General features: G+C 44.5%; 1 protein-coding gene across 5 annotated transcripts in view; it reads left to right on the top strand.

Annotated features, from left to right (window-relative positions):
• The window catches only part of LOC139341913 (zinc finger MYM-type protein 4), a 25374-nt gene extending 8688 nt beyond the window's left edge, over positions 1–16686 (top strand). For 3 of the 5 annotated variants that reach the window (XM_070978636.1, XM_070978637.1, XM_070978635.1), the window contains exons 5-28: positions 57–120; positions 1718–1914; positions 2049–2173; positions 2425–2659; positions 2825–3040; positions 3138–3288; positions 3517–3632; positions 3734–4096; positions 4202–4352; positions 4561–4736; positions 4845–5022; positions 5330–5443; positions 5648–5691; positions 5997–6135; positions 10681–10814; positions 10917–11034; positions 11933–12184; positions 12359–12435; positions 12722–12851; positions 12979–13130; positions 13239–13353; positions 13500–13953; positions 14098–14166; positions 14362–16686. In XM_070978636.1, the coding sequence (XP_070834737.1) occupies positions 57–120; positions 1718–1914; positions 2049–2173; positions 2425–2659; positions 2825–3040; positions 3138–3288; positions 3517–3632; positions 3734–4096; positions 4202–4352; positions 4561–4736; positions 4845–5022; positions 5330–5443; positions 5648–5691; positions 5997–6135; positions 10681–10814; positions 10917–11034; positions 11933–12184; positions 12359–12435; positions 12722–12851; positions 12979–13130; positions 13239–13353; positions 13500–13953; positions 14098–14166; positions 14362–14512 (3921 nt within the window). In that variant the 3' untranslated portion in view covers positions 14513–16686. The remainder of the gene's footprint in view (positions 1–56; positions 121–1717; positions 1915–2048; positions 2174–2424; positions 2660–2824; positions 3041–3137; positions 3289–3516; positions 3633–3733; positions 4097–4201; positions 4353–4560; positions 4737–4844; positions 5023–5329; positions 5444–5647; positions 5692–5996; positions 6136–10680; positions 10815–10916; positions 11035–11932; positions 12185–12358; positions 12436–12721; positions 12852–12978; positions 13131–13238; positions 13354–13499; positions 13954–14097; positions 14167–14361) is intronic. The other 2 variants (XM_070978639.1, XM_070978640.1) reach the window with 1 other exon arrangement.
• Positions 16687–24601: the final 7915 nt, after the last annotated feature.

Consider the following 24601-nt stretch of genomic DNA (forward strand, 5'->3'; position numbering starts at 1 on the left):
ATAATGGGAGGGGAAGTCATGATTAACCACTTAAGCCAAATGTGTTCTCATTTCAGGAGGAGCTGAGGATCAGCTCTGTCTACTCTGTGGGTGGAGGGAACACCTTTGCATCCCCTACCAGTGAGTTTATTTATTTATTTGTCTCATTTTAACATCACAGCTGACATTTTGTCATGGTCATATTGTATCCTGAACAGGATTTCTGTTACGCCACAGTTACCCTTTTTTTTAACCAGGAAAATCAGTTGAAGACAGACATATTTTCATTTATCTGGTGAAAATAATTCCAGAGTGTTCTGTTTCTGCTTCTGATGTCCACCCACGCTCTCGCTTCTCTTCTAGCATTTTCACATCTAACTCTTTGAATTAACGATGATTGTTGGAAACGTGGAAAGACAAACTGAGAAGTGTGTTTTACGGAGATGAAATGTTTCTGTAAATGCAGTGTGGCGGCCTTGGTCAGAGCGATAGAACAGCTGTTTCTGGTTAAACAAAAAGAATCTGACTCTTCAACAGAAATGTCTGTCTGCAGGGTTCCTTTCTATCATGCTGTCAGACACAGAATAATGATCTGAGCCTGTCAGTGGCAGAAACAAACACTTCCATACATCTGGAGGGATTACATTGCAGCCTCTTTCATGGCTGAAGATGAAGATGATTGGCAGGCGGCTATAAACTTGACCAGATCCCCATACATGAACATGAACATGAACATGAACAGATTGAGGGAGACATGGTACAAGATTCTTCTCCGGCTGCATGTGCCCCTCTTAAATTCCATCCATCCATTTTCTATGCCGCCTATCCTTTTCTTGGGGTCGCGGGGGGCTGGAGCTTATCTCAGCTGTCAACGGGCGGGAGGCGGGGTACACCCTGGCCAGCCGATCGCAGGGCAACATATATACACAAACAACCATTCACACTCACACCTAGGGGCAATTTAGATTCACCAATTAACCTAATGAGCATGTTTTTGGTCTGTGGGAGGAAGCCGGAGTGCCCGTAGAGAACCCACGCATGCACGGGAAGAACATGCAAACTTCACACAGAAAGGCCTGACCCAGGAATCGAACCAGCGACCTTCTTGCTGTGAGACACGCACACTACCTGCTGCTCCACCGTGCAGCCCCCCCTCTTAAATTACACCTTAAAAACTATGGACAAGAGTGAAGCTTATCCATACGACAGTCTTTAATGATTTTGCTTTGTGGCTACTTCGTACTGCATTTCGATACCCTTCCCTACATATAGTACAATATGTCTTTGACAAAATTAAACCTATTTCTGAAAGGATTTTGTCAGTAACATTAGCTCTGTGTTTTCACTCGGGTTAGGTCAGTGTGTGTGCCTGCTAGACTGCACTGAAGTCAGAATGTTTTGCACACATGTCGGTTCGTGCGCTGCATCCATGCCTTGCTGCAGGTCCTTCAGCAGCACTTCCAGAATGTCTTGTCAGAACTCCTCATCATCACATTTACTGTCTGACATTTTCTTGTGAAAGGGTCACCACTCAGCAAGAGTAGTGAATTTCCCCAACAGGGATCGATGAAGTGTCCCTTCTCCTTCTTCTGCTCCTCTTTGTTTCCCGAGTCTAATGTATCAGAAGCATCAGCAGCCTGTGGTTTCAAACTGCACACTTTCCATGCATGGTTGTTAAAAGTGATCAAAAAATAGGATTTCTTGGCTTTACCAACCTTTCTCCTCTCATCCACTCCAGTGCCAGCGTCAGCCCCGGCCCCCACTCCAACAGCCATTTTTATCCCCAGTAGAGGTACTGTCCTACAAGCCATGACTCCCCTCCCTGTCAGACCACCAGTTCCATTGCCAAGTTCACTACCAGCTCTGGCACCAATACCCCCCCGCCCACCTCAGCCCCCCGTTCCTGGCAGTGTTCGCTGCAGTGGCTGCTCTAAGGTAATCTTATCTTATTAATTACTATTAATAATGTCAAACATGAACTCATGTTCACTGTGTCAGGACTTTGAGCAGTAATGTAGATTGTCATTTCCTCTCATTTCCATGCGTCGTGGTTCTGCTCATGGCTGTAGGTTCTGCTGAAAGGCCAAACAGCATTCCAAAGAAAAGGTTCGACACAGCTCTTCTGCTCCACCGTCTGTCTGACTGGCCATCTGCCTCCAGCCAACAAGAACCGATCCTGTTTCCAGTGCAACAGGTACTGTCTTTGAACAACAGGTAATTCCTGCTTTAAAGCAAGACTGTCTTTCCTTTGGGCTGTTTTGCTGCGTCTTACCTTAACGTTAGGTTGATGTTTACACACAGAGCTGGTTTTACAACTGTAAAGTGTAAAGGGTGGCTCAAGGCAGCAAGACATTCCCGCCAGACTGATGACAGCAAAAGCTTCTGATTACGTGTTTAGTAAATGACTTTTGTGTTGCTTTATTCCTTGTGCTATCCTCTGTGCAGAGAGATTATTCAGCCCAGGGACATGATCACCATTCCAGCAGATGACAACACCTACATGCACTTTTGTGGCCAGTTCTGTCTGTCTGTGTTTCGACACAAGAAGAAACAGTGTGATAAGATTCCTGATAAATGGGCTGACAGGCGACTGGAGAGGAAGCCCGAGAAGCCGCCTGAGAAACCAGCAGAGCGACAGCCTGAAAAACCCTTCTGCAGTGTCTGCAAAGTCTCAAATAGGGTGAGAGACACAGCGGGCTGGTTTTTACAGTAAAGGCAGATTGTGTTCAGTCACCTGATATGCCGAGTCAACAGTATTGTGTCAAAATCAAAGTCAGGCTCTCTGTGTCTTCACTCTGAAGTCTAATTCTCTCGCTCTTGTGTCTGACCGTGATCATCTCCACAGGTGATTGAGCACGAGGTCACCCATCAAGGTCGCCTGCACAGACTCTGTAGTAATGCTTGTTTTGTAACGTGGCGAAAGATGCGGCAGTTGGCCATGAACTGCTGCGAAGGCTGCGGCCTTTACTGTAACAGCAGCTCAGGCTCCTGTCAGACGCTCACAATCGAAAGATCTCAGCTCAACTTCTGTGGTCCTACCTGCATTGGCACCTACAAACAGGTATGCGTTTGCTAAAAAAGAAATTAGAAATCACGGAGCATCACAGAGTCAGTGTGCTCGTGTAAACCTCTGCAGCACTAATTGTGTTTTCGTGCAGACCTGCAGAAAGATGGTAGAGTGTGCCTGCTGCCACAAGATGGCGATAGTGTCCTCCACCGTCATGGAACGAGACCAGAGGGGCAAAGTTCAGCTCTACTGCTCATCTGCCTGTGTGGAACAGAGTCGGCCGCCCCAGCACGTTCTCACTGGTAGGACACAGGACAGAGACACACACTCGCGCCAGGGTTAGCTGGTACATGCGATCTTTAATGCGACACTGGTTCATGATAAATATGCTCATGGTCCACATTAATGCACATTAATACTAGAGGTAGCATCTTCATTGACATCACTGCAACTGATCTCACAATCAAAGCCAGGGAGAGTGTGTCTCATTAGCACAGGTCAGGTTTTTTAATGCTACTCTTTCCTCTCAGGTACTGCATTCCCCTGCTGCTTGTGCAAAGTGTCCGCTGTTCCTCAGTATCACCTGGCCATGGTGGACGGCACCATTCGTAACTTCTGCTCCTATGACTGTGTTTCGATATTCAGGGTACAGCTTTTTGAATCCAACCAGCTTTGTTGGTGAAGCATCTGTTGGTGTAAACCTCATCTTTTTGCAGATATAGCATCTTTTTCCTCCTGTCTTTACAGAAATCCGGGCACGCCTCTCATCCAGACCCAATCAACGGAACCTCCTTTCTCAGGGACCCCTCCCTCAGAGATGCCCCCAAACCGGGGCCCTCTGCCGGAGCCAGCTCAGTCCCTCCCGTCCCTCAGGACTACCCATCTTCAGTCCCCTACCAGGGCCACCATCCCAGCCATACCTCAGTGCCCCCACTGGTGCCTCCCTACCCAGCCATGTCCTCGCCCTCTGTCCCGGGACAAGCCCAGGCCAGAGCCCCCGCTGGTCAACCCCAGAAACCAGCAGAGGGTGTGCCCAGTGACCCCTCCAAACTGACCTGCCATCAGTGCAGCAAACACTTCAACATCAAGCCGCTGCTATTCAGTCACCAAGTACGGAGCGCAGCACACATGACGCACGCACACACAGACACTCTTGCATGACATGTCTAACGCTCACCGTGATGGGATCATGCTCATGATGATGTTCGCCTGCAGGGTCGTATTTGCATGTTCTGCAGTCGGACGTGCTGCGAGCAGTATAAAATGCAGAAGAATATCCTGATGATGTGTGAGTGCTGCAAACAGGAGAAAGTGCTTTTCGACACCATCAGCTACAACCAACATGACCTGGTCTTCTGCAGTGAAAGTGAGTTAATGCTTTGCTTGTTGCTCATTAAAGTGTAATGATTGGTGCTAGTGGCCTGAAGTTATGACCAGCTGCAGCTCTGGCCTTCCATGCTTTTAAATTAATAATCAGCACAGGTCAAAATGCCAAACTGAGTTGGCGTCACTGGATGAAATGCATGTTTATGGTGCTCTGTATAATATGATACCCCACCCATCCCGTGCTCTAGGCTGTAAGCTACTCCTAAAACATGACCTGACATCTCGTAACAAGGATCATCCCTGGCGTCCCTGCACCTACTGCTCCGGCTTCAGCCAGAAGATGCTGCACAGCCACTACGGAGGCAGGTTGGAGGAGTTCTGTAGACCCCACTGCATGTCCCAGTACACTGTACTCTACTACGGGGTAAGCAGATGGATTTCCCACGACGCTGTACACTGTATGCCATGCTAAGTTTCATTTAGCTAATTTTTGTATTTCTCTCTCTTCTCCGCCCACTCCTCTCCTGTCCAGATGGGGAGATGTGACAGTTGTAGAAAACAGGGCTACATGACGGAGAAGCTGCAGTGTTTGGGCTCAGTCCGTAATTTCTGCAACCTGCCCTGCCTGCTGCAGTACTGCTTCCTGCATTTTGAGACGAGCCAGCACTCCAGCAGTAACGGTCCTGGAACAGCCCCACAAATGCCATATGGTAAATTGTGTTAACACATAACACGTGTTCACTCTCTATCAGCTATCAGGTCATGTGCTGCTAAACTTTGATTTCATTGTTTTACAGCTTGTAAGTGTTAGCACAGACACCACAGAACCGTTTGTTTATATTCAGCCATGACGAGCTGCCAGAAAAAGCTTTTCCATAGTCTATATTAATGTGATGCTGTTGGTACACATGATGGTTTTTTTAACCCAAGAGCTTCGTTTTCAGGAAGCATGAGCAGCGCGTGTCTTTTTGTGCGTCTAAGCTGTTGTAACTTTGCTGTATTTCTCTTCTCCCCCAGCCCCCACCCAGCCCCACCACTCCTCAAAGATGAACCCTGTCATAGCAGATGTGGTGTCACTGGCCAACGGCTCGGCCACTCAGCCCAGCGTGTCAGCAGATACCACTCTGACTGGTTAGTTCATTTAGTAAACAGAGCAGCCCAAATGTTTTCCCTTCACAACTTTTGCAGTACTTCACTGTTTCTAGTAAGAGGTAGAGATGTTTTGTATATTAAAATTAATCAACATAGACAGGATCATATAGTTCATAGTTGATACAGGACATATTTATGGTAGAGATTGATTCAGTACTGGTATATTTTTTTCCTCTTTTATAGGAGCGCTTCCAACCTCCAACATTGATGGCAAGAACCTAGATCATGTATGTACTCTGTGTGTGTGTGTGTGTGTGTGTGTGTGTGTGTGTGTGTGTGTGTGTGTGTGTGTGTGTGTGTGTGTGTGTGTGTGTGTGTGTGTGTGTGTGTGTGTGTGTGTGTGTGTGTGTGTATTTCAGACTCGAAATAGAAGTTCAACTTTTGAGAAGAATCGTTGCAAATATTCATATTTCTGAACATCTAATTTGAGATCTGGTCAGAAATTAAACCACTGCAGCATATTTATGATGAAGGCCTAGATCAGATTTCCTTTGTTTATTTTTGCTGTTCTAACGTTAACGTCTGTCTTCAGGCCAGTACTCAGACTGACGCCATGCGAGTGCCCGTGTCCCGTCGACGTCAAATGAAGAACAAGTCAGTTCTGTGTCGGCCCTTCACAATGGACCAAGGGAGCTTTTGCCAGCTGTCCGGACCTTCCACTGGATCAGCAGGTAACTACAAGAAAACACAAGTTTGGGTAGTTTAGCCTCGTGGCGCCTCGTTCACACAGGACGCTGAGGCTGCAAAGAATTACCTGGTACTAAAAGTGTCCCAACACCACGTGGACCATAAGGTTGTTCATACAGGTATTTGAAACATCAAGTGTTTACCGTAATTTCCGGACTATTGAGTGCACCTGAATATAAGCCGCACCAACTAAATTTAGAAAGAAAAAAAGATGTCTACATATATAGGCCGCACTTATCTAGAAGCCCCAGGTGCCCATGTTGTAACATGGGATATTTACACAGAAAGATTTTTTAAATTTTTAATTACCGTAAATAAATTCCAAACAGTGTCTGTAACACGGCAGTAACACAGCGGCAAACGTGCAGTAACACGGCAGTAAAACAACTGTAAAAGTGCAGTAACATGGCTGGTTAAAAAACATAACCACCCTACCAGCCGTAGCCTGTTAGCCTACTAGAAAAGTCATTGGTCGCTATCTTCATATCCTCCTGCGCACTGAAACCACTGAAGTCGTCTTCTTCAGTGTCCAAATTGAATAGCCTCAGAATGGCTGGAAAACTAGCGTCTTCCTCGGTGCATTATCTCTTCCACCTGTCTGTCTTGCTCTTGCGTTTCTTGCTAGAGTGCCCCCTGGAGGCTGTTAGCCCGTAAAAATCAATAGATTAGCTGCTTTGTTGTTTACACCGCAGGGTTCAAAACGTGTGAAAGAAGTAGCAGCTTATAGCCCGGAAATTACGGTAAGTATTTTAACGTGTGTCTTGATAGAAATTGTGTCCACAGTTTTATTCAGTTTCCTGCTTTTTCCACCATGGTCGTTAACATGTCTCTGCACACACTCTGATGGGGCTGCAGCTTCAGTCCTGCTTGGCGTGTAGAAAAAATCTGTCCAAAACATCTCCTCGTGTTTACTGATCGAACCGAACAGCCCTTAGCGGTGGAGCATTAGCTTTCATTACAAGGCACTTTGCTATGTTTTAATATTTTCTGTGTCACAAATCAGATGAGCCAGCTAGAATCCAAATCTGGACAGTGTTGTACGGGCTGGTTTTGATCTATTAAGTACAAAATATCAGGCTTTTCTGCCAAGACAAAGATGGTCAAGAGTTCTACATCAGTCAATGCTAACACCCACAGCAACTATTAACAAAATAATGCAGTAGCTCGGTTTAGTCGCACTGATAGAAGTAGCCGTTCTCTTTCAGGCCATGGCTGGTGTGTCCTTTTGTACACGCCATCTAATTCACTCATTTTCTTTTGGTTCATTCAACTGTTCGTTGTTCACGGCCAGCAGTTTCAATAAGCACACCAGCTCTGCTCGATAGCTCCTCGCAACCCGCCCGGCCATCTGCTGACGCAGCCACATCTCCAGCGCCGCTGGCCAAACCTCAGGGAGAGACTCAGCCGTGCAACGGCGTGCCGGCACGCCTGACCGGACGCCATTTCCTGGGCAAAAGGGAGACATACTCTGACTGCAAGGTCTGCTCACAGCACAAGAGGAAGAGGGCAGGGGAAGAAGAGCAAGAGAAGAAGAAGCAGAAGGTGGAGGTGGACGAGGAGAAGGAGAGGGAAACGGTAGAAGAGGCGGAGAAGGCAAGAGGAGTAAACTCACATGATGAGAACGATGGTGAGAGAAAAGAGGAGGCGCACTGTGGAAAGGATTGTGGGACACTGAGGAGGAAGACTACATATTACTGTAAGACGTGCTCAGGAGAGCCCAGCCTCTGTCCCGTGCCCTGTTTTGAACTCTATCACACCAGACTGATCTACAAAACCACTCCTGAACTGGAAACACAAGGTGAGCCTTCAGAATAAAAGCAAAAATAAATATATGATAGCACCATTAAATAGTGTGGACCACAGCTGTATCCAATGATTCCTATTTCATGTGTGTGCTCAGTGTGTGTAAATTGTGTCGACCACTTCCCTGTAAATTCAACTGACTTCTTAAGAGGGTCGAGTGTGTCACCCAAGTTTTTCTCTCCGCAGCCTCCTGATCCGGTGACGTGAGAGGTCGTCTTCTGCCGCGACCCGAGACGAAGATGAAGCCGCTGCAGGCTTAAGTGCCAGCGTTCACACCTACACTACTTCAGTTACCTTAACTTCGGTTTTTATGGTTCTCTGTTTAAGTCAAACCCAAAACCTTTATTGACAGCAAAGGCAGAATAAGTATTTGTTTACAGGAAGTGTGTTTGCAGTTTTACCTCATCGATTAATCTGTGTCACAACACATTCATGTCATTAAAGCTGTTCCCAATCATGTGTCTTAAAATGTGTGAATCTGATGCTTCATGTTGTGTAAGTGGACTGTGCTGCCACATTATTTCTGCTGGGTTCTTATACTTTACAGCACAGGCAGGTTTTTACTGTCCCCCTCACCCCACAGTGTGCTATCACTTGACATTACAGACCGAAAAGTCCTTCATTATTTCACTAGCATTAACATTTCGTGCCCTGATCCTGACATCCATTAAGGTTACTCGTGCCTACCTGCGTACCCATATGCACGTGCCTGTGGAAATGCCCCAGTGGACGTGTCTTCTGAGGGGACACCACAGGCTTTAGTTCTACTCCAAACCAAATTTCGGAGACCTTTTTGAAATAATCTCCTGAACTTATGTCGTAGAGAAAAGGACAAATGTCCCTTCACAGGGAAATGCAGGTTCCATGCAACTGTGCTGCTAAATGTGCTTCATCTTTGACTGACAATACTTGAGTACTGAATTAGTATTAAATCATCCTTTGTTCTGTTGTAATTTCTTGTAAAACAGTGGCTCGATTCTATAGAATTGTCCCTCCAGTGAAGTGAACTATGTAACTTCTGTGTAGATGTGCCACCATAGTAGATTATGTCATGAATGAATTCCCAGCTGGTGGCTCTTGGCCTGGTGCCCCCGCCTGTAACTGGAGACGCACCCGTCAGGTACACGAGGCGAAAAATCTCCAAACACTTGAATTTTTTTTTTTTTTTTTTTTTTTCTTCAAGTGTCTGAGTGAAGAAAGCAGCGTTCATTTGGACATCTAGTTAACCTATTTGTACTGTTACGCTATTTTTTAATGTTTATTCTGAATGTGTTTGAACGTTTGAGATTCCTCGCTGCACCTCACGACTGACGCAGTCATGCAAACCAGGGTTGACTTCCATTCATCCACCTGCTGTCAGAGCATCAGCTTTGCCTTGGTTCCACCCCTGTATGACATTTCCGATGTTTACTTTTTTTAAAACTCCTTTTACAAGCTTCTGTTCTACCTTTGTGTTACCTCTCTGCTGTAACTGCATGTTTTCTGTCCTTGTTTTCATGATAACAGATATGTATCGCGTTGTGAAATTCTGCTGCATTCCTGCTTTTTCTTTAAAGAGAAATATTGTCAAAACCTGAACATGGTGGTTTATGTTTTGTCACATGCGAAGTCAATAAATTTGAGAGTCATATTTTGTTTGTGTGTACTTATTTCTCACATTTTACCTGCAGTACCCACACACACACAGCTTCCCTCAGTCTGATGGTTCATTATGGACCACACATGTAAAACCATCGGATGAAACTAAACCAAAACTCACCTCACACGGGAAGTTACAGTCATTTGAAGATGTTAACTGTGAGCCTCAAAAGGTCCTTCCAAGAAACAAACACCAAAAGAGGATCTGAGAGGAGCTGCCCCAGTTAGAGGATGAAACATAGCTTACCACAACCTGTTGACATAACTGAAATGCAAACAATCATTATTGAGGGGAAGTCCAAAGGAAAAGTGATAAGCTCAGACTATAGCATCACAGACAGACATCACAGCAAACATCACTATTGGCAGATAAATAATGATCAGAGGGGTTACGATTGATTCGGCCAGTGCTAATGACATCGAAGTTGTATCAAAAATGAAAATATTTTTCTCATTCCTCTTGTAGTCATTGGCTTTGGTTTCCTTCCCTGATACATGTGCTGTGTGTGTGTGTGTGTGTGTGTGTGTGTGTGTGTGTGTGTGTGTGTGTGTGTGTGTGTGTCAGGGTGACAGATTTAACTGGAAGTTTTATTCAATAAACACCGACCTCTTGTCTGAGTAACTGTGTTTGCTGAAGTGTGACACCTGTTACAACATCACCCCCCCCCCCCCCCCCCCACACACACACACACACACACACACAACAGAGGTTATTAGTGTTCTCAACCATGGTCTCATATCATCTCATATTTAAGTTTTGATGTGTATCCAAATCCAAACCAGCATGAAGGTGATAAATATAATGTTTAAATGGTTTTGTCAGAACCTCTCAGTAGCAATAAAGAAGATACGCTAAAATATTTTGTCAGTTTTCAACATGATTTTATATTTATGAATAATTTTCTGAAAATGACAGTCTCCTTGTCCTCAAAAGTGACTGCACAGTCTTTCACTTTTTGGTTACTCTTCTATCTACCGTTCTTTGTCTCATTTTCAAAATCGCTATTTTCAATTCAGAATGTAAACGTTCTTGATCATCTTCCTGTCTTACTGTGTATGTGTCCTATGTATTCATCCCTCTTTTCCAGATCTGCCTCTGCCCTCAGCAGAAGAGGAGAGAGTGAAGGTGTTAATGGTGCCAGTCCCAGTACCGGTCTTCATTCCAGTGCCTATGAACATGTACTCCCAGCACACACCTGTTCCCATGGCTATGCCCATGCCGGTACGTTCAGTTACATGATGAATTCAGTGATTGATGTACTTTGTATTGCATGCATCTGTGCTGCCGCAAATCAACCGTTAACTCCTCTGCTGTTTTCTGCAGGTCCCTGTACCTGTGATGGTCCCACCGCAGAACAAGGACACGAGAGATGCAGCAGTCCAATCAGAGCCTTTGGCTGTGAAGGAAGAAAAGCAGAAAGATGGGCCTGTTCCCAGTGCAGGTGAAGTCATATATGCACACTTTTTGCTGCATCTATTGTTGTGGATTGTTAACGCCAAAGTCTAAAGCCACAAAGGGCCAAAAATCAAAATTCAGCTGTGTTCAGGAAAAAGTTCAAAAAATCTCCAGGAGTCAGAAGTCTGAAGAGCAAAAGACTTTATTGCCGGCAATAAGGAGAATAATTCAGATATGCACAAAGTACAAACCCGAAGGATTCTGACCTGCAGTGGTCTGCGCTCTACCTTATATCCAGTTCAGGGTTTACCACGCTCCTGCAGCATCTTCTCTTTGTTTCTAGGTTTTTTCAACTTTACACCATTAGGTAATCTTTTGGCAGTTGATGTGCGTTGGATTTCTCTTTTCTTTCAGATTAATGCTGTCACATTGAAGGTGCAGCCTCAGGGTGCACCCCTTTCTCTTTTCTCTCTATTTGTCCCAAATTACACCATCACTTCTTGACCACTGTTCAGGTTATCAAACATAATTAGAAAGTAACAGAAGCAATAAGTGCATAACACACAATAGTATCATCATTAAGTGTACTTCAGTCATTAAGTGTACTTCAAAACCATGGTGAGATGATAAGAACATTCAATCCATCAGTAGTTATGGTAAAACACACAATTCTGAGTTGCAAAAGAATACATATTTGAAGGCCACTGTCAGACAGTAAGGGCTCTGAGTTTACCAGGGTAAAGTTCACAGCACAGAGAAGCAGCTGCAACACCTGCACATGAATCACAGGAAAGTCCCAGGAAGCATGCGCAGGAGTACCATCATGCCTCTGCTCAGTGCTCAACACAATAGCACTACACGATTGTTGCCACAGCCGTTTCTCTGGTCATCAGTGCTCTGCTTACATTTTCTTTTCTGTGTTTGTTTTTGTGTGTCTGCTGCAGACCAGAGCAGCTCTCATAGTGGAGACGTGAAGCCAGACGTGGTCACTCCCATAATCCATGAAGATGAGGAGACTGAAAAAGCAGCACAGGCCGACCTGCCGCTTACTGCGACTTCAGAGAGGAGCACAGAGGCGACTGATCCCCAACTTAATACCAAGCCAGAGGAGAGCACGACGACGAGCGACCTGCCCACCACCAGCACCGAGCAACCCCCCTCTCCAATGATGGACTTAGAGTCCGACTTCCCGCCCGGTGAGACAGCATATAACTTCAAGTGAACCGCAAAATTGAACTGCTGAGTAAAAAAAAAGAACTGGATGCCAGTAACCAAACATATTTGTTTGTTAAGGATAAAGGCCAAGTGGAGATGGAAAACATACTTAAGAGACACACTAACTCACAGGTCGTCTGTGTGTGCTTTTGCAGAATCGTTGGATCAGAAGCCACCTGCTCCACGACGAGGAGTGAAGAGACCCAGAGAAGGTTTCTCTGGCCGGAAACGGGTACGACTCCCCTGACAGATCAGCAGGCTCCGACTTAAAACCTTTTACTCTGACTGTAGTTTGTAGGCAGACAGGTTTTCCTGCAGGTGGGTTTGAGAGTCTTTAGCTGACAGTGGAAGTTACTGCTCCAGAAACCCTGTTAGGAAAGAGTACCACTCTCTCTTTGGATGTCATTCTGGAGCATTGCATGCATTTATAGAACCAAAAAGGTTTCAAGTGCACCCATATTTTGGCCTTAAAGGTGTATTTTGTGCTTGTAGTACTCGTTGCATTTCTGTCCATCCAGGGTCGAAGGCGAGCTGCTCCGTTGGACCGCAGTGCAGTGGCGACTCCAGCCGTCACCAAAGTGAACCACCTGTACGGGGTTAAAGCCTGGAAGAGCTGGGTCCAACAACGAAACAAACAGCTGAGAGAACGTGAGCTCAGTTCTCTTTACTGCTCCAGTCGTGTTTGACGATGTCTCTGCCTCTGAGCCGCTGATTGGTCCCAGTCTAATACTTTTTATTCTACACTGTCTGTATGTTCTGCTCTCTTCCCCTGTAGCCAATCCAGTGGACATTAAAGAAGACATCCTTCAGTGTGACTCTGCTGAGCTGAGCTTTGCTCTGTCGCGCTTCGTCAAAGAAGTGAGGCGTCCCAATGGAGAGAGCTACAGCCCAGACAGCATCTTCTACCTCTGTCTGGGCATACAGCAGGTGCGCACACACACACACTCACACACACTGTGTCACCGGTTTCATGTCTGAGTCTTTTAGTGTGTTTCTTATTGAGTCCTTCTGTTCTGTCTCCCTCTCTTTGGGCAGTACCTGTTCATGAAGGGTCGCATAGAGAACATCTTCACTGACGAGCTGTACTGTCAGTTTGCCGCTGAGATCAGTGGGATGCTGCGACTCTGGAAACCTAAAGCACTCCCCAGAGGTACGATCATTGGCGTGTTATTGTTTAATTATTTATTTATGTGAAGTAATTATTACTAGAATTTTATGAATAATTATTAGTGTAATTACCTCTCTATGCAGAGGTTTTTGTTGGTAATGACCGAGTCTTCCTCTTTCCTCCTCCAGGTGGCGTTGTGACCTCTCGTGTTGTGGAGTCCTACCTGTGGGAGTGTAAGCAGCTGGGCGCCTACTCCCCCATAGTGTTGCTCAACACCCTGCTCTTCTTCTGCACCAAGAACTTCCGCTTCACCACGCTGGCGCAGCACCAGAGCCTCTCCTTTACCAACTTCACTCGAAGCTCCAAACCCTGCAGCCGAGCCGGCAAAGTCCACTACCTCCGACACCAGAGAAGCAGCACGCCGCGGCGAGAGGAGACGGGTAGGTACATGGACTGTCCAAAAAAAAAAAGCAAAGTGTGTTTGGAAATATTAATCGAGTTTTGGTGCTTATTTTTGTCTTCAGAGCGACTGAGAAGAGGGCAGGCAGCAGCAGGAGAAGAGGGAGACCTGGTGATGCTTGAAAATGTCACCAACCCTCTGCACTGTCCCGTCAGACTGTATGAGTTCTACCTCTCTAGATGGTGAGAGACACACACACACACACACACACACAAACACACACACACACACACACACACACACACACACTGGCAAACTAAACTGGCCAGTACAACTCATGGAACTGAACTCACGCTCTGTCTTCTTTCCCTCTTGCCCTCGAACAGCCCGGAGTCGGTGAAGAAGAGAACTGACTTGTTTTACCTCCTGCCTGAGCAGAACGTGCACACACACAGGTCAGTGAGTCCTCTAACAGAAAAGGAACCCAGTGATGAAGGATGATAACGGAGTGTGTCACTTATTATCAGGGCTTCTTATCATGACTGCTGGCATGCCGCAGATACACCCTGTCCTTCAGTGGACAGTAACATGTGTCAGGGTGTCTTTTAATGTCATTTCCTTTGTTTAACTTCCATTTCTGACCTCAACAGTTCCCACTGGTACACTTCTCAACCTCTCGAGAGCAGCACTCTACAGAGCATGCTCACACGCATCTTGGCTGTCAGAGAGGTTCACCAGGAACAGGGAGCAGCCCAGCGTCAGTCCTCAGCCGCCGGCTCCGCTGATAACAGTTTACAGTGACACGGAGCTCTGCTCGTTCGCATCCTGCTCACGATCCTCTCAGCAACAGAAACCTCCTCTGATGCCGAACGGTTCACAGTGGATTAAAGCTGCACATGCACCCATCGGTCATCCAGGCTGAGGCTGGGAGACAGAACAAAGAGGGACACAAGGAAAGGACAATTACGATAAAAAGGGAGTGTTAAACAGTCCATTGTTCTTTTCAAATCAGTGCCACACCAGAGTGATGCTTATGCCCATCATTCAGCACATTTGGCAGGCTTATTTAATACCTGTGATGGCCGACGCTCAGAAACACACCTCTGCAGTATTAGCCTGGTGTGAGCAGCAGAGCGCATGTGAGGACATCCGGTTCTGACGAGAGCGTGTGTCCGTCAGGCGCCGTCACATGAGTTCACTACTGGGTATAAATGTGCTGCTTTATTGTCGTCGCACCTCTTTGCATCAGCACGCTGTAATATGGAGAGCATTTACTTGTACAGTGCGAGGTTTCGAGGCTGACGCTGGGATTTAAGTGTCGCAGCCGCCTCCAGCAGACATCCCGTGCTTTTACATTTCACCGACAGCTAAAAGGTGGCGTATTCATGCATCGCCGCACAGAGAAGCACTTCCCACGCACGCATCCAGAGTTAGTTTTGATAAATGACACATTGAATATGTAGTTTAACAAACTGCATCACATGGAGATAAATGAAATAGACTGGTTGACGTTCGTCATTTAATGAAAAGCCAATATCTGTTTTCATATGTTTAAATATACTGTACATCATTGTAACCCTTCTTGTTACAATAGAGGAGACTGACAGTGCCTCTCTTCATGTCTTCTTTTATCTATTTATCTCATGTTAATGTTGTTCAATGGTCTTCATCCCGTGTGGCCTTATTTCCCTCCAAACATCTTCCCGCTCTCCCTCTCTCTCTTTAACTATGTATGTCCATGATTTCCTCATATACCTCCACTTATCCCCCCTGGAGGGAAAGAGGAAGAGGAGCTTATTCCAGCGCATATAACCTATGAAACAAAACCATGAAGCAGAGTTTTTACAGCATTTACAGACTCCCTCGATTCATTTTACAATATTTAGAACATTCGCATTATAATCAGTGTTACAGTTATTGTTACGAGGATTACAGCGGGACCTTTCCCTGAATGTATTCCTGCATCCTGCATCTGCAGCCCCAATTCTGAAACAGTTGGGATGCTGTGGAAGACAATTAAAAACAGAATGCAATCATTTGCAGATGACCTGGGTCCACTGCCAGCAGTCCTACAAAGTGTTCCTGACACACACACAATCAAAAACAAGTACTATGACAGTGTGCCTAAAATACTATTCAGTGGTAATCACTTTCGTTTCTATCCATTCCTGTTATCTGTAATAGACCTTCAGTTCAGGATGTATTCCTGTTGACTGAAAACACAGAATCTAGAAAATATGGTTGATCAGCTTACCCAGACGGGTCAGGACACACTGAACATTAATGCCTTTACATCATGTTCATGTTACACTGACTGCCATTTCAGAGAATGTTGGATCATAATAATTTCTCTTTTTTTTTAAAAGAAACCTTAAAATTTCATTTCATTTCTTTTTTTTCCCCAAAAAAATGAAATATATAAGACACACATTGCTAAGTTGAGATATAATGAAAATATTACCATTTGTTCTTGTTTGGTGGTGATGACGACTCCCACGGCGCCATGTGGGCCCGTCAGTTTTGGTTACACTGTTGTAATGTGTTCCCTGTTACTTGCCTCTGTTTTGTTGTTTCAGATGTTATACTTTGTCACGGAGGCCGACGTGCCTTTACTTTTGCCTCATGTTCGTGCTTTATATAAAACCTGTGTTACAGTGGGAATGAGTTGGAAGCACTTCATGTGAGAGCAGCTGGTTGATCTCTGCAGCGCTCCAACATTTAGCATTCACATTGCGGACTGATGGGAAGCCGTTATCCAATCAAAGACTTCTGTACGTGTTGGTGAATTTCTTTAAACAACATGCTGTAACACACTGTCACTGCTATCTCAATATTATCACTGCTATTATTGATATTATCACACCAGTTTGAGGCTTGTTGAGACAGAAAAGGCCCAAAGACAGTCCGATGTTTTATCGTCATGCACAACATGCTGTATTGCCATTGAGTATTAAAAGGTTACCTTCTTCCTTCCGTTCCTTGACTGCTGGGGAGAGCGTTTCTAAGGAAAGCACGACTGAAATGAAATGTGAAAATGAGAGTGTGACTGTGCTCTTTTGGAACAAGGATTCACAGCATGTGCAAAGCTCTGCGGGGGTTTGTGTGCGTGGCTGTGGCAAAGATCAGTTCATCTCTGATTCTCATGTTCTCAGAGACCTTTGTTTTATTTTGGTTCAGTTTGAAGACACTGCATAGTTGATGTCAGAATTATAAGTAATAAAGGAATCAGTTATGGCTCTAATCAGGAAAAAGGAAAGTCAGGCCGTTCATAGATTCTCTCGTCGTGGTTTTGTCTGGTCTCCCATTCTCCGCTGGATTTGGACCTACATCTATATACCTCTACATCTATACATGATACATCTATAAAATTTCATGCACCATAAAGGCTACCTACTTGCATGTTCAACTTTCGACCACATGACATCATCAGCACTCACACACGCATGCACTACTCACAAAGAGTTAGAAAAAAAAGATACTTGGCTTTTGGGTGAAATTTATGGAAAATGTAAAAGTTCATGTTACAGCGATGTTATATCATGAAAGTAGGGCATTTAAGAAACAAAAAATGTCAATGTCTCAATAACTTGTCATTACAGCTTGACAGCGATGTCTCATGCTGTTCACATGGCATCCCACTTTTCTTGAAGGGTGGCCCTCAGGTCATTGAGGTCCTGGGGTGCAGAGTTACAAGCCTTTACACAGCGACTCAGCTGATCCCATAGGTTTTCTATGGGATTCAGGTCTGGAGAAAGCGCAGACCTCTCCATTTGAGGTACCCCAGTCTCCAGCAGCCCTCCCTAATGATGCAACCTCGATGAGCTGGAGCATTGTCGTCCATGAAGATGAAATTAGGCCTGTGTCATTCATGCAGGGGCACAATGACTGGATTAATGATGATATTCAGGTAGTATGGGCTTGTCAACCATTCACAAAGTGTGGGGCAGTTCTGTATTGACTAGACACACCTGCCCACACTGTAACACCTACACCACCAAAGGCTCATCTGGTGACAACAGTGGCTGATGCATGGCGCTCTCTTTGACGTCTCCAACATCGGTGACGGCCATCATTTCTGCACAACATGATTGGACTTTCATGAGAGAACAGCACCGAGGCCCACTGGTCCCTCATCCAGCGTAAATGCTCCCTGGCCCATGCAAGACGATGACGCCTATGCCTGGTGGTGTGGTCAGGTACCCCTGCAGGTCGTCTAGCACACAGACCACACTGATGTAAACAGTTTCGAATGGTCTGACGTGACACAGCGGCCATCAGTGTGGGATGTGGCCAGAGGAGTCTCTCTGTATCTCTGTTGCAAACTGCTGATGACACTCTGTGACACTCTAAGCTCAGTGGCCACTTCCCTCTGAGAACAAAGCCTTGCAGTGGCGAGGTACTGTTGATCATTTGTTAGGTGTCGTCTTGGTCTCATGATGTCAAAATGTGAACAGCATGATGAAGAGGACTGTTTAAATACCAATTCTAATTGAACCAGGAAATTTATTGGTTGACTCATGGATCACACTCTTGTGCGGATTTTGCCGTTCAGCTCCTTGTTAGAGAACAGCAAGTTGTGCAAAAAGTACAGAAACTTTGAACAGTTGGACATGTGCATTCAGAAGTTTAGAGAAGGTCACCTGTAAAGGTTATAGTGCATTTCAGGTTCATCCTGAAATTTCACCCAAAAGCTGAATATCCCTGACTTTTTGTGAGTAGTGTATATAATGAAAAATATATACAGTAAAAAACTTTGACTTTGATTTGACTTTATAACAGATGAAAAGGACTTTAGGGTGGTCTACTGGCAATATTCCATCCCAACTGTTTGTTTTTTTTTCCTACACTGCATACATTAACGTAATGACTGAACAGAAATAATCTTCTCTTGCTCCAACAAATGGGACGTTATATATTCAGTCTTTGTCTAATTTCAACCACAAGAGGTCAGGAGCTCCCAAGCCTATATTCCCTCACGTCCCAGTCTGCACTCAGCTTGTCAATGAGGAAGCAAATCTTGCGTTTCTAGCTGTTCAGAGTGATGATTTGGATACTGAGCCATGTGACAGAGTCAGAGGCTGAACAAGCAGTTCCAAGCCTCGTCACCCTCAGTGATTATTCCTAATGTCATCACTGGGAATGTTCATTTGGACATAAAGACGTGTTTAGAGAATAAATGATAGACTGCGGTTTAGACAGTTTTAAATATCTTAAAATGACCCTTTAGTTTTCTTGTAAGGAGCCTCATAATGTTCACATGTAGCATCTCTCACCTAAACACATTTGTTAGAGCTCAGAGATAAACTCCTTAAGATCTAACAAATGTGTTGAGAACTCTGCACACTTGTGGCTGAATCTTGTAGAACACATTTCAATGAGCTACTTTACTTCTGGCGTTTCCTCACTGGCTCATGTAAAGAAAGTACGAAACCATACGGAAACCCTCCTGGTGTCAAGTGAGAAAAAAAAAAAAATTCGTGCGTAACCGATTTGCAAACGGTGCGCACGGAGCGAGAGAACCGGCTTGGTAAACGACTGTCATCAAGCTTTAATTCCGTACTAGACAATTAAAACTATGGAAAGTGTAATTCAAAACACAATAAAGCTTCAAATCGACCCTTAAATCGGAACTTACTCAGTTCCTTCCCCATTCTTTGGTGACAATCGTTTGCCAAGCTCTTGTTTTGCGCATCCTTGGGAACTGTTTCCAAATTCGTGAGAACTGTTTGTAAACTGTGCGGACGGATACACTGCCAGTAGTTATGGTAGAGGTATGAGTAATAGTAATAATAGTAATAGTAATAATAGTAGTAATAGTAGTGATATTAATAACCAGACGCACTCAAAGAATTAACAAGTCATCCTAATGTTTTCACTAAATAAAATAATAGAATCTAGAACGGGTCTTCAAAATGAATACAGACACTATCAAGAGTAAGGATATGAGCATTAGGGACACTTGTGTCAGTGATGTTTCATCCTACAAGGCCTTAAGGCTGTCAACAAATATTCTAAATTCAAATTTGATATGTATCTGCCCATAATATATTTAACATCATTACATATACTATAAATCTGAGACTAATACAAATGATTGAAATTTAGAAAAGAAAAGAAAAGATAACCTGTAGGTAATGTACTGCACTGTCTGATCCAGCTGTCCACTGTCAACCTGTCCTTTCTTTCACACTGTTGAACAGTTTCCTGCAGCTCCTATTGTCCATGCTCCAAATTACCCCATTTAATGAGTGAGAATGCCAACTTTTGGCTCATCCTTGAGTCCTGTAAATCCATACTTGCACAAATCAATCCTGCTTATTGATTTAGGACTTGCTGACAGAGTTTCAGTGGGACAAATAACAACAAATATTCCAGTAGAAAGAATTTCTATAGAAACGTTTGCTGAAAAATATCCTTATTTCCAGGATGTGTATAAAAAACTATGTATGCACCGGGCAGCTGTGTCCCTAGGTAAGTATAAGTATCAGAGCAGCTCTGGTACTCTGCTGTGTGTGTCTTTGACACTTTCACACCTAGGGGCAATTTTACAGTCACAAATTAACCTAATGAGCATGTTTTTGGTCTGTGGGAGGAAGCCAGAGAGCCCGGAGAGAACCCACACATGCACGGGAAGAAGAACATGCAAACTTCACATAGAAAGGCCCAACCCGGGAATCGAACTTGTGAGCTTCTTGCTGTGAGGCACGCACACTACCTGCTGCGCCACCGTACAGCCCAATAATTTATTAACTAGACAAAAATATATATTGATTTCGGCCAGGTGTTAAAAACTACATAACTAAAACTTTAAAATACCTGGTACATCAATCTATTTCAACATCGACTACCAGCCGCCTTTAACCCAGCAGGGATTGAAACGGGTCTGAAATACACAGACACAGTAAATACAACACATGTTCAAACTAAACAATATAATGCACATTAAAAACACAGAAAGAAAAGCCTACCACTTATTCCTGCACGCCTGCTTTCCCTGCATACCGGCGTGGAATGAGGTGTGCACCAGCCTCACTCCACTGGCCTGAACACCTGCAGGTAGCCCTATATCCCTGGCGTGACTAATTGGCACACCTCCCCGTTTCCTACTCTGTGCCACCCATCACATATCACCCCCCTCGGAATGCATCGTTGCCCCGATGATATACTGCCTCGCCACCAAATACCACAACTGGAGAGACATTAAACTGATGCATCATAATGTGGTCTTACAGATTGTGGAAGTCGATAGGAGTTAGTGTGTTTGCCTGCAGTAATTCTAGTCGAATTTTGGGGGCCCTCCACTACCACTGGGGACTCTTCAGTTTCAATGTCCTCTTCTCCCTCAATCCCTGCTTTCCCCTTACCATATGGTAAATTGTGTTAACACATAACACGTGTTCACTCTCTATCAGCTATCAGGTCATGTGCTGCTAAACTTTGATTTCATTGTTTTACAGCTTGTAAGTGTTAGCACAGACACCACAGAGTCGTTTGTTTATATTCAGCCATGACGAGCTGCCAGAAAAAGCTTTTCCATAGTCTATATTAATGTGATGCTGTTGGTACACATGATGGTTTTTTTAACCCAAGAGCTTCGTTTTCAGGAAGCATGAGCAGCGCGTGTCTTTTTGTGCGTCAAAGCTGTTGTAACTTTGCCGTATTTCTCTTCTCCCCCAGCCCCCACCCAGCCCCACCACTCCTCAAAGATGAACCCTGTCATAGCAGATGTGGTGTCACTGGCCAACGGCTCGGCCACTCAGCCCAGCGTGTCAGCAGATACCACTCTGACTGGTTAGTTCATTTAGTAAACAGAGCAGCCCAAATGTTTTCCCTTCACAACTTTTGCAGTACTTCACTGTTTCTAGTAAGAGGTAGAGATGTTTTGTATATTAAAATTAATCAACGTAGACAGGATCATATAGTTCATAGTTGATACAGGACATATTTATGGTAGAGATTGATTCAGTACTGGTATAATTTTTTCCTCTTTTATAGGAGCGCTTCCAACCTCCAACATCGATGGCAAGAACCTAGATCATGTGTGTGTGTGTGTGTGTGTGTGTGTGTGTGTGTGTGTGTGTGTGTGTGTGTGTGTGTAGGGGCACTGATTGGGTGTGCAGTGGTGTGTGGGAGGAGGGACTTCACTGCTGTGAGCCAATGGCTATGGTGTAGTTGTAATTGAGGAGGTGTGAATTAGGTGCCTCACTCTCTGGGGGTATTTAAGCTGCAGGCTGCAACCACTGCTTTCTCTATCTCTGTGTGTTCTCCAACCTGCAGGTATGTGTAGCTAGGGAAGGGAACTATATTGGTTGTCTTATTTGTAAAATTAACTATGTGAACCACTCTAACTCTGCGTGTTCTCCAACCTGCAGGCCGAGGTCCCCCCCCCCCCATATGCCGCAGCCTGAAGGCAGAGTTTGGCTTCTATAAGGGCTGAAGATCGATGCCAGCCTAGTTTGTGGCAACATCCTGAAACCATGGGTCGTGTGCCAAGAGGCTGGGACCAGCCAGTGGACCAAGGAGGGAGCACTAAAGTCTAAACCACGATGATCGCCACCTGTTTTGACCAATCAGATAGCTGCACATTTCTTTTTAAAACTCTGTATAATGGTAAGTCAGGCATTCATTCTGGTGGGTGGTTGCAGCTAACTGCTTGCAGACTGAGATTTCCCAAAAGACTGAGATCCATGTACATGTTCTCTATTTTATCAGTGTGTTAATAAATATCCTTAACTGAAGACAGAATGTCTCTTGACCTCTTTCTGCAAAATCAACCACGCTCACATAACCATACTGTGATTTTTACCCCAAATTTGCACTACTATATATTCCAAGCTACCCCCACTCCCTATGATTCTGTACAATATTCCCTGTTTAATGAATGTTGCACATCCTCCCCCAGAACCGTTTACGCTGTCATTACGTTCACATATATAACCATTGATCACAAAACTTAGATGGGGTTTTAACCATGTTTCCTGAACACAAATAATATCTGGCTTGTTTCTTTGTTCATGAATAAATCTTTTTAATTCTTGCCTGTTAGCTATGAAGCTTCTCACATTCCACTGAAGCAGAAGCAATATTATTATAATCAGGCTTGTGACTGTGCCACCTCATCTTTCCTCAACCATTTCTTGTTTTTCAGTTCTTCATACACCTGTTCCCATGTTATCCCTTTTATATCTAGGTAACGATTAGCACTTTTCACAACTATTGCCGTTTTCTGCGATCTATGCTTAGCTTGGAACGTACAATTAATCACTTCAGCCATAAAATATCCTAATAACCCTAACCCTCTGCCTCCAGGTGCTCACCTGGAGCACACTTCCTGATTGACTGAGGAGTATTTAAGAAGTATGCAGACCTCTCCTCTTTGCCGGATTATTCCTTCGCCCTCCTATGTCGGTGTTTGGTTTTCAGGTCGTGAGTACTAGTCCTTTGTCTTCCTCTCCACCTGAGAAACAGTTAATGCTCCATTGTTTGTTTCAGCCACTTATTGTGTGCTTCTCCTTTTGTTTGTTTCAGTGCCTGCCTGCCGCTTCCACGCATGCCAGTTGTGTTTATACCCGCCTCGTCGGAGCTCTTTTCGTTTCCTCCACCCCCTTTGAGTGCGCTTTTTGTTGTTTTATCTTCCACTCGTCCGAGTGCGCCTTTTGTTTGGTTTTGTTAATAAATTACATTTACTTTCATAAGTCCTGTCTCCGGGTTTGCATCACTGGGTCCTATTAGTGGCACTCTGCCTAACAATAACCCTGACCACAGAAGACCTGGCAGCAGTAACTCAGGGGTTTACAGAGCTGGCGAGGCACAGAGCTTTTCGAAAAGCTGCTGGAGCAATCGACGGCTGCCATGTGAGGATCAGGCCTCCAAGCGGTCCTGATGGTCACTGTTACCGGAACAGGAAACTGTTTGCTTCAATAATCTTGCAGCACCACCGGGGACTCAACTGTATATATGTTCTCTGTAAATCTGCAGATCTCTGTAAATAGTCATTTCTGCTTGTAAATAGTTGTACATTTTTAGAATGCCCACTTGTAAATAGAAATATTCATATTGTGTCTTTGTAAACTAATTGTGTTGTCACTGAAGAGTAGAAAAGTCTACTTATATTGTAAATAAGAAGTGGAATAGATAATGTAATGAGGTTATAAGATTTTAATTTAGAACACAATATTTTTAATTAACAATTTAAATCTAACAACACAGAACGTAATCAAACACACACACAAAAAAAAACATCAGCACCTGTCAATCAATTTTTGTCAATCCCATTTTCTGCAGGATTGTTCTAAACATGAGTGAAGCATGACAAAAGGTAAACACACAAGATCACATTATCACAGATATGTACAGATTCACCAAAAGTGACATCAGGGGCCCGTTTCACAAAGCAGGTTTAGTGAAAATTCTGAGTTTGTTAAGCCTGAAATGAAGGAAACTCGGAGTTTTCTGTTTCACAAAGGAAAGTAACTCAAACCAGAGGAGGAGGGGTAACTCTTGCCTGTTTCACAGAGAGAGGTAACTTAAGCTCTCGGTCAGTTACCATGGTAACAGACTCTATGAACCTAACCTGGTCGGGACCAGGTTTTTCTCAATGAACCTCGAGTTTCTCTCTGTCTCCGCCCTCTGTCAGCCACACGTTTTTTGATTTCCTCATTCATTCAGTCAGCAGGCGAGTTTTGGTATAACATAGTTCTGCCGTCTGTTATTTAAAAAAATCAGTCAGTCAGCCTATATGAGAAGTCCACTTTTTTCCCACTAACATGGCATGTCCTTTTGACAATGATCCCGTGGATGAAGGTGCAGCATTACTGCGCAGGGAATTAAATAGATAGATGTTCTGGCATTTCCAGACAATTATCTTTTTGAACGGTACCGTTTCACGTC

Source organism: Chaetodon trifascialis, chromosome 14, assembly GCF_039877785.1.
Source record: "Chaetodon trifascialis isolate fChaTrf1 chromosome 14, fChaTrf1.hap1, whole genome shotgun sequence".
Taxonomy (NCBI): Eukaryota; Metazoa; Chordata; class Actinopteri; order Chaetodontiformes; family Chaetodontidae; genus Chaetodon; species Chaetodon trifascialis.